The 9966-nt window shown below is 51.4% G+C and overlaps 1 protein-coding gene across 2 annotated transcripts in view; it reads right to left on the bottom strand.

Moving 5' to 3' along the window:
- Window positions 1-6472: 6472 nt before the first annotated feature.
- Window positions 6473-9966, bottom strand: part of Atp2a3 (ATPase sarcoplasmic/endoplasmic reticulum Ca2+ transporting 3) — a 30689-nt gene continuing 27195 nt past the window's right edge. Inside the window, exons 20-22 of one of the 2 annotated variants that reach the window (XM_027426813.2) lie at window positions 9551-9668; window positions 9105-9177; window positions 6473-6569 (exon numbers count right to left, since the gene is read on the bottom strand). In XM_027426813.2, the coding sequence (XP_027282614.1) occupies window positions 6506-6569; window positions 9105-9177; window positions 9551-9668 (255 nt within the window). In that variant the 3' untranslated portion in view covers window positions 6473-6505. Of the gene's footprint in view, window positions 6570-9104; window positions 9196-9550; window positions 9669-9966 lie in introns of both variants that reach the window. The other variant, XM_035447864.1, reaches the window with a different exon arrangement.

Here is a 9966-nt window from a genome sequence, read left to right as displayed (position 1 = left end):
TCTGAGCCTACAAGAAGAACCAGCTTGAAGCACAGGCCTCCTTAGTAGCCTTCACTGCCCTGCACGCCAGGCCAAGCTGACCCGCTCTTAGTACTGATAAGCAATCTTCTTCCTCGTAAGTCACTTGCAGGGAGCAAACGGCCCTGGGAAGAGCACCAAGCCCCTGTGCGAGCAGGGTTGCTTTCTGAATGTCCTAGCCAAGCACCCAGGGCCAGTCCCTCCCTTCTGAATAGAACACACACACACACACACACACACACACACACACACACACACACACACACACAGCCACTGAAATTCCAGTAGGAACTCTCACAACTGTCTGACGCCACTGTCAGGGCAGTGAGAACCACATCCTTCACTTTTTTTTCCTAAGGAGCCAGAACTGCAGCAGGCTCCTTGGCCTTGTCTTGACCCCAAACAAAAGGGCCTGTCCCTCTCCCAGCTGATTCCACGTTCAGCTGTTGGAACAGGAGCCCCAGGAGATGAGCCACTTGCAATAGGAGTGGGGGGGCGGTGCTGAGGCTGAGCCATACCTGCGCCCTCCTCCATGACATTCACCATGTTCTAGAGAAGGACTAGCTCCAAATGAGGGAGGAGAGAAGGGATGGGGAGAAGTCAGGAAGAGGAAGGCTGTCATTGTCCAGACTGCTGCTTCATGCCACAGCCACCGACCTCCTCCTCATCGTCCTCACGTCTCCTCTTCCTCCTCCCTTCTTCCTCTCTCCTTCTCTTCTTTCTCCCCACCCTCCTTCCTCTTTCTTTTCCTCTTCTGCTTCCTGTTCTTTCTCTTCTTCTATCTTCTCATCCTATCCCCAAGAAGCTAGGTTTATAGCTAGTTGGATAGACTGTCAGGCCTACATCTGCTGCAGCCTGGGCATCAGCCCTCGCTCTTGGGAAACATGGTAGGGAGGACCATTTGAAGGTACTAGAAGACCCAAGGTGGAGCAGCTGCATCTGCAACCCCAGTGCTGGACTAGTGGAGACAGGCAGATCTCTAGAGCTCATTGGCCAGCCATCCGAGCTCTAAGTTCAGTGAAAATCCCTGTTTCAAAAAATAAGATGGAGAATCATTGAGGAGGACATTTGATGTTGACCTGTGGCCTTGTGTGCATGCACATGAGCGAGCGTGCACACACACACACACACACACACACACACACACACACACGCACGCACGCACGCACGCACGCACGCACGCACGCACGCACGCACACAGAAGGTGAATGTCTCTTGCACTGGTTCACTCTTAGGGACAAACACCTGTAGCCCTAGGCTTTGTAAGCACAGGTGGGTAGAACAGATGTCAGAATTCCAACCAGTTGTGTTGAGCCTTCTCTTTACTATGGCCCTGTAAAGTAGGTAGTAGAATGCCCATTATACAGATGCAGAATCCAAGGCTCTGGAAGTTGAACACCTGGTCAAAGGTCATGGAACAAGTAGTTCTCGAGTTTGCTTGTGGCTGGAAGAGAGGCTCCCCAAAGTCTAAGGGCTTGGCCCAGGTCCCACCCAAAGACTCCAGCACTTGGGATCTGCCAGGCCTGCCTTATAAGCCCAAAGGATGTGTGGCCAGCTCTGGTTCTGGGCCGGGCCTTCTAGGGAGACATGGCCCTGCTGCCAAGGACTCGGCCCCAGGACAACCTCCCCTGCTTGGCTAAATTTAGCACTCTGTGGGTATGGAGGGGGTCAGTGCCCATCCTGGAGCCACTGCCCAGGCCTGGAGGGCAGTCCGAGTCCTCAACAGGGTGGGTGACATTGATTCCAATTTGTCTCCTTAGCCACTCAGGGTACCAAAGGCTTATCCCTGGTAGTCTGACTCCCACACTGTATGGGCCTGCCCTGGTGTCCTCAAGGGAGTCACCCCAATACTCAACAGCCCCTCCAAAGCTGTTGGAACAGAGCTCTTGACCTAACAGTCAAGGGGAGGTCTATGGAGAAGGCTGGGTACCAGCCATGGCCCCAGGGCTGGCTTTTCTTCATTGTCTGAATTTTCCAGACCTCTTCCCTCCCACTGTGGGCCATAACCAGGCTGGCTTCTATCCTTCAATGTTGAAGGCATCATGGTCTGCTAGTTCATCTCCATTCTTTTTGGGTCTTTCCCTGCAGACCTCTTCTGTCCAGTAGTAAGAAGCTTCTTTCTGACTGCATGGGTCCCTCTCCTCAACACTAAGCACTCACTCAAGAGACTTGTTTCTTCATCAGTTCTCAAGGCAGTGGCTCCTCTGTAGCCATAGACAGCACACTTACCTCTTCTATGGCTCTTTCTTATTCATTTAAGATATGGTTTCATGCATTTCAGGCCTCGAACTTGCCATGCGGTGGGAATGAACTTGAACTTTGGATCCTCTTGCCTCTACTTCCCAAGTGCCAGGATTATAGACAAGTGCCACCAAGTCCAGTTTATGTGGAGATGGAGATCCAACCCAGGGTATTGTGAATGCCAGGCAAGCACTTTACCAGCCAAGATACACCTCTGGTTTTTTGTTTTGTTTTGTTTTTTAATCAAACCAAGTTGAGGTGAAATTCACTTTTTTGCTTTGTTTCCACTTTTGACAGTTGGATGAGTTCTGACAAATACATGTAGCTACTCTCTGACCCATCATTCTAGAAGGGTCTCTCTTGATCCCTTCTACTTTGATGTTTTGAAGCAGGGTTTCTCTGTACAGTCCTGGCTGTCCTGGAATTTGCTCTGTAGACCAGGCTGGCCTCAAACTCAGAGATCTGCCTGCTTCTGACTCTTCAGTGCTGGGATTAATGATGTGCACCACCACCTCTAGCTCCTCCTGATCCTTTGTAGTAACTCTTTCCCAGGTAGCGAAGCCCAACAACCACTGATCGACGATCATTTAGATTTGTCCTGCCTTTTGTGCAAGTCCATGGAGTTGCAAGCACACAGGATGAAATATATATATATATATATATATATATATATATATATATATCTTGTCTCTTTCATCCAACACAATGATTACTTCTTTTTTAAAAAGAAATTTATTTATTAATTATGTGTATAGCATTCTGCCTCCATGTATCCCTGCATACCAGAAGAGGGCACCAGAGCTCATTATAGATGACTGTGAGCCACCATGTGGCTGCTGGAACTTGAACTCAGGACCTCTGGAAGAGCAAGCAGTGCTCTTAACCTCTGAGCCACCTCTCCAGCCCACAATGATTATTTCTTTGTATATTTGAGACAGGATTTCACTTTGTAGCCCAAGCTGGCCCTTGCTGCAATCTCTTGCCCCAGCCTCTCTACTGCTGAGATCTTCAGATGTGCGCCACAATGGCTGACTTATCACAGTGGTTTTAAGCTGTCTATATGTGGTTCTATATATACACGGTCATGTGTGCCTTTGCTGCTAAAGATTTTCTGTTGTACAGACACATCACAGGTGTCCCCAGACTTTTGGGCTCAGATCTCTGGATGTCCGTTTTCCCTTCTCTGCTCTGTCTTTATTTTGCTCTTCTGTGTCTCATAACACAGCTCCAACCTGCTCCCTCCCCTCACAGAGGGGGCCTGGAGAGCACAAAGTCCTGGTTTCCAGAGAAGCAAGGGGACCCAGAGGCATCTTGGCAGCTGCCACCTTGGAACCAGAGAGGAGTATGGCAGGATTGCCTGGGAATTCCCTCCTGGGTGAGGTGAGGAAACCTCTCTGTTTGCCTTGGCTGCCCACCCTTGGGTTGTAGACTCCATGCTGTGTGCTGGACAGAGATGGATTTGGGCAGGCCCTGGTGGGGGTGGAGGCAAAATGGACCAGGCCGCCATGGCCCAGAAGGTGCGGGGGACACTGGAGACACACACACACACACACACACACACACACACACACACACACACACACACACTATCTCATTTCCACACCCTGTCACCATGATGAAAGCCAGAAGATAGGCCCTCCCACGGGTTCCTCATTTGTTAGCTGGAACCACAGCCCTTGGCCTGCCCAAGTCGTGGGGCTCATCTGAGATTCTAAAAGAGGAGTGCAGGGTTATATATTTGAGAGCCTTACAGAGATCTGTGTGGCCAAGAATACGTCTAACCATTCTGCTGGAAAAATAAATCCTTGAGAGTTCCTCAGGGTATGAGCTATCTCCTCTGTTGCTTCACAGATGTGTGACTTAGATAATGGCACTGGAACCACATGTAGAAAATCCCTGCACTTGGCAGTGGAATTCTGGGTTTCTTCCTTCCCCCAATCCCAGGACCACAAACTGCTCTACCACTGGTTTCTATTCCCCTCCCAGTAGTACCTTGGTCTTTTTTATTTGTTTTGTTCTTGCTGGCTGGAGCCTAGTGAGTAATTTGGAGGCCTCAGGTTATCACTTTGCAATGGGCTCTGCAAATGATATAGTCGGTCCTGCCTCCTTCCCTGTGCAACAGGGCTGGGGTATCCAGGTTTCCATCCCAGAACAGCTAGAGGATGGATGCTAAACCTTCATGGTGAGCCTTCTCTTTAGAGACATGGCTAGTCCCTCTCTACAGCTGCCTCCCAGGACTGCCTGCAGAGGCTGGTTCATATTAGGTACCATTATATAGATGCCCCTAGGTGGTGGGAGCTGAGGGAAGCTGTGGGGAAGGGGGAGAAAACTTTGAGATGGGATAGATTGCTGGGGTCCTGGGGGATAAAGACATAGCAAGCAAGAAAGCCCAGGGAGAGTAACAGGAACTACAACACTTCCAGGGCAGGCATTTGCCAAGGATACTGAGGTACAAGGGCTCCTGAAACGCAGGCTCCAGGCCCAGCTCTGTCTCATCCAACCCCCAGCTCCTTTTCTGTTGAGGTGACATGTTAATCATAAAATATGTGATTAAACTGTTGAGTGCTGTTCTTAAACTACCAAGCAGTAGAGCGGTAAGCAGGCTGCCCAATAAGACTCAGGTTTACCCCACTTCTACTATTAGGGTGTGGTCTTGTGATTCCAACTTAAGTGTTTCTCAAAGCCCCATCGTTGAGTAAGAGATGGACTCTGGCAATGTGGGGATCCCAGACCTTGACTTAGCTGGTCCTAGGTGGGTGGGCCCCTGGTATCCACAGAGATAGGAGCCAACAGTTCACACAAGACGCTGACAGCTCCAATCCCCCAGACACACACCTTTATTTCTCTACCGGAAAGCACGTCAGCAGGTGGGCACAGGGTACTGTTCTAGCCAAGCTATCCCTGTAACCTGTTTCTCTCAAAGGCCCCTCCAGAACCCGCCAGAGGGGAGGGAGGATGCGCAGAAATAAGCTGCCAGACATGGATGGAGTTCACCTGTCTGCAAGGCAGGCTGAGGGGATGAGGCTTTTGTTACTGGGGTTCAGGATAGTGATATGAATCTTGACTTACATATAAAACAATCACATTGTACACACTCGAGGAAGAGCTAAGTCACACAAACAGGAAACGCACTCTGTTTTCTGTGACACCTGGCTAGTTTGTTGTCAAAGGAGCAACAGCAGAGTTAAGAGGAATAACAACAGGGGAAAAAAAATCCCAACTGATACCAAAACCAGTTCATCTGATAGAGCCCCATGAGATGCTTTCTTTCAGTGGGGAGGTAGGGGTAGGCAGTCCCTCATGGAGCATCCATCCTAGTGACATCTCTTCGACTCAAAGATGTACGGTGGGAGGAGAGGGGCAAAGAGTAATGCCAGTGGTCCAGGAGATTCAGAATCACCTAGCCCTGCAGCAAGTGACATGGCCTCACTTGCTGGGTGGCACGACAGACTGGCATCGACCCAGGGATGTCTAGAGTCTCAGGCACCAGGGACATGAACAGGAAAACCGGCCTCTGCTTTAGAGAGAAGGTCACCCTGAATCACCATGAGCTGAGGCAGTGAGCCGAGATGTGGGAATGGGGCGGAGCCCAGTCAGCCAGCCCAGGCTGGCTCCTGGGAAAGGGAGTCCTGTGTTTCGTCCCCTGTATCGTCCCACACCTACTTCTTAATCTCCCCCCCCCCACCCCATTCGGGTGTTCCTATCTGTCTGTGATCCCTCAACCCTGGGTCCAACACATATATAAACACATATATAAACAGACATAGGCTCCCGCTCTCAGATTTGGAGGCAGAGCCAAGTGGAAGCCGCCCCTCCTTGTGATCACAGCTGGGTCCAGATGGTCCCCTCTGACTCCTCCTCCCACAGCTGATCAGGCTCCAGACCCAAATTAAGCAAGAGGTCAGAGTCCGTAAGAAGGCTCCCGTGAGTCCTCCATCAGGGCAGAGGCACTAGTTACCAAGCAAACCCAGTGAGCAAACGCCCAGCCTCCAAGCAGGGGAAAGGTTGTAGAGCTGTGAGGGAGTGTGTGGTGGTTCTGTGGCCAGCTCTGGCTTCTTAGCCGCCCCTCCTTGGCTCAACTTCTGGGCCAGAGCTGTAGGGAGGGATGGAAATGGAGACAGGGACCTGGGGTTGGGCCTAGAGGTGGCCAATGTTGTTTCAGGCCTGTTATGTCCAGCAGGGTCAAGTAGACAGGTGGCTGAGTGTGGTGGCAGGGATGGGGGCGGGGGTGAATGCTTGGACACTCTCAGTCAGACGGCCATACGGGAGACTCCTCTCTGATCCCAGAACTTACTTCGGGTCCTTTTTTTCTGGAGGAGAGAGAGAGAGAGAGAGAGAGAGAGAGAGAGAGAGAGAGAGAGAGAGAGAGAGAGAGATATCATATTATGACCAAGCATGAGCTATGCAGGCTGCCCCTTTCAACTCCCCTTTCAGCCTCTTACCCTCCACTTCTCCAGGGCCAGCCCCCACTTCCCATGGCCTGGAACCTTCCATACCTGATCAATCCCTAGTCTCACTGAGCCTGAGCCCCAGCCTCAGGAATCCAGCTGCTCTTTAAGTGCCCCACAATACTCCCAGAGAAAACGCTCATATCCCTTTGTTTGGAAAATACCCCCATCACTGTTAGTTCCACAAGCAGGGCATCTTCCTTGCCTCCTTCCCCTTCCACAGGGTCTGATTTCAACTGAACACGTTCAAGCTGACCTTTACCTTTGCGGCCCATACAAGGACTAAGGCCCCACTCTGTCTGTCTTGCCTAACCACCTCCCTTCTGCTGCTGGCGTCACACAAAACCCCAACCTGGCCCCATCGCCCTTCGTGGCTCCACTGTCTTTAGATGAATTCTGGGTCCGCCTTGTACCTTGGACTCTCCCAGATCCATTCTCTTTCAGCTTCTCCATCCCAGCCTACAGGCCTCCTGACAGCCACTCAGTCACACCTGAATAGCGCCAAGGGTGCAGAGAGGACCCCCCAGTCCCAAGGCTGACCCTACATCCATAAGTCTCCCCAGGACACATCCTCATAAATCACAGAGAAACAACAAGCGTCAGGCCTCAGTAAAACTTCCCTAAAAGGCCACTCAGCTGGCTTGGGAACGTAAAGGGTCCCCTCTCTCACCCCCGCCCTGTCCAGCTTTAGGAGGCCCAAGGGATTTCGGCCGCCTGCCGGCTCAAGGCAGAGCCGTCTGGACTTCAGCAAGCACATCACTCCCTAGGGGAAGCCACAGGTGCCCATCCTAGGTCCCTCCTGAAGACTTGTGGTCACTCTCTTTCCAATCAAACTTCTGCAAGACCATAGTGGTCACCATTTCGTGTCAAGAAGGTTGGTAAAGGTGTGGCTTGGGGACAGCTCACCCTGGACCAAGATTTGGTTTCTTCCTCAAGGCCAGTTTAGCATCTCCTTCACTCATATTCTATTCTAGTATCACTTCAGTATATTTCTAGTTGTCACAGCCCCTCTCCCACGCTTACACACCTTTTGTGGTCCCCACTCCCTGAGACTAACCAGGACCTTATCTTGGCATCTGGGTTTTCCACGTCCTCTGGGCTAGTGCTCCGTTATGGATGCCTTAGCCTCTAACCTGCCAGATTCTACTTTGTAATCTACTCTGATCTAGAATCTCCTAGCAATTACCCTTAGCTCCAACTGGGCAGCCCTTTAATCTCCACCATCTAGCCCCCGCCCTCCCATTGGGCCCAGGAATCCAGTGTGGAATTGTATCCCAGACACAGGGTTCCCCCAAGGGAATGAGAAATTTTAGCCATGGGGAGACATTTTTCGTTTTTAAATTTCCTCAAGAAAACATGCTGAACTCCTTGGCTGCTGTGGTCACCAGGGAGGAGATGTCTCTCAAGGAAGACAAAACAGCTTCCAGATGCTCCTGTTTCTGGGGGCAGTCTTCACAAGTGAGTTTGTATGGTTGGGGCTGAGTGTGGAGGGAGGGGTTTCCTAGGGGCTTTCCTGTGCTGTCTGGCCAGAGCTGGAATTTTTTTCTTTCTTTTTGATTTTTTGAGACAGGTTTCTCTGTGTAATCCTGGATGTGCTAGAACTCACTCTGTAAATGTGGTTGGCCTTGAACTCAGAGATCGACTGTCTCTGCCTCCCTTTAGAATCTTTCAGAGAAAACCAAGATAAAACATTATGTAAATATTTTAGGGAACAGACAAGCTTTCATTACATCCACCAAATGAGTTGATGTTCAAGGTGAAGCTCCAGTTCAGTCTGGTTACACATGAACACAGACAGCGGCCACCATGTCCAACTGATGTGGTCTGGCTGGTACAAGTGGTTTGGGGGATGCTGGGATTAAAGGAGTGTGCCACCATTGCCCAGCCAGAGCTGGAATTCTGATGCTCTAGTGTCAGAACCATTTCTTTGAGGCCTCTCCCAAGTCCACCCAGGGTGAGCCTGAAAGAGCCATATATGGAGGGGACAGAATGGCTTAGTCCAGCTGCCCTCAGCCCCACTCATGGGCTCTTTAAGTCTAGTCGTTCCCTGTACAGACCTCCAGAGAAGAGGGAAAGGCTCGCTGAGGCTCTTTTGAAAATACAATTGTTTTCAGTACCCAGTAGGTTTGGTTAGCTCGGGGTGTGGGGGCCTTTATGGAATGACAGGCATGGGATTTATTTATAGCCTTCACCATTTCCTGGATCAGGGGTCACATTCCAGCTAGAAGTGGCCCCCAAAGTCCCTGATGCCCAAAGCAAGTCTTAGCTGGTTGCTGGGCCCAACCTCTCCACAGCAGTCTTTCTTATCTGCACCCAACCCTGCTACTGTCCATTCCTCCTGGATGAAGACAGACCCTCCCCTTGTTCCCACCCATAAGGTGACACCAAGAAGCCAACCCGGTGTGGTATGGGGTCCTGGAAGTGGTCGGCGGTTGCCTATTCCAGGCCTGCACAACTGTCCTGAGAATACCTGGATAAAGACAGGCCAGTACAGGGAGGTCAGAGGTCAAGGCCAGGACTACCACAGCATCTTATCCACATATGTGTTCGTAAGGCGGCAGGGGTGGGGTGGAGGGGGATTTGTGGTAGGTGAGAAGAGTGAGGCAGCATGGCCCTGAGCAGTGTTCTCAAAAGGCCCAGTCAAGGCTCCTACAGTACAAGTCACCTCCCAGCAACACCTTGGGTCACAGCCACCAGGGCCCTTATATCCTCCACTTCATGACACCAAAAAAATAGCTCTCCTACCAAGCATCTCGCATCCACCGCAGCAAGGGGAGGGAAGGAAGCAGAGGCAGGCTGGGGCAGCTGGTGAGGACGTGGAAGGGGCTGGGCCTCCCACTTACCATCCATGTGGTTCCTGGACAGATACTTGAGGGCCTCATCGAGCAGGATGACGGGCAGAGACATCTGGAGCACCACTCCCCACTGCCGACCACTCAGTGGGGTCACCTGGAAAATGAGCTGGGGGGGCAGGGAGACCCAGTTACAGGCTGCCAGCCGTGTGTCTATGTCACCCACCTGAACTCCAATGGGCTCTTTGTGGGCATGTCCTTGGAAGCCCTTCCGTCACACCTTCACCTACTAAGTTTCCCCAAGGACACGCTATCCCTGGTTCACCCAATCCTTCCCTGGCCCTGCCTTCCACTCAGGCTCAGACAGTCCCCTCAAAAAGAGGGTTCTACCTTTTCTGTCCGCTGAAGGTGGGGACCTATCTGGGGGGTGATGGCTAGCCACATCTCTCCCTGCTGTCCTTCCTGTC

This window comes from Cricetulus griseus, chromosome 7 (genome assembly GCF_003668045.3).
Source record: "Cricetulus griseus strain 17A/GY chromosome 7, alternate assembly CriGri-PICRH-1.0, whole genome shotgun sequence".
In the NCBI taxonomy this organism is placed as follows: Eukaryota; Metazoa; Chordata; class Mammalia; order Rodentia; family Cricetidae; genus Cricetulus; species Cricetulus griseus.
This window is presented reverse-complemented; position numbering and strand designations above follow the sequence as displayed.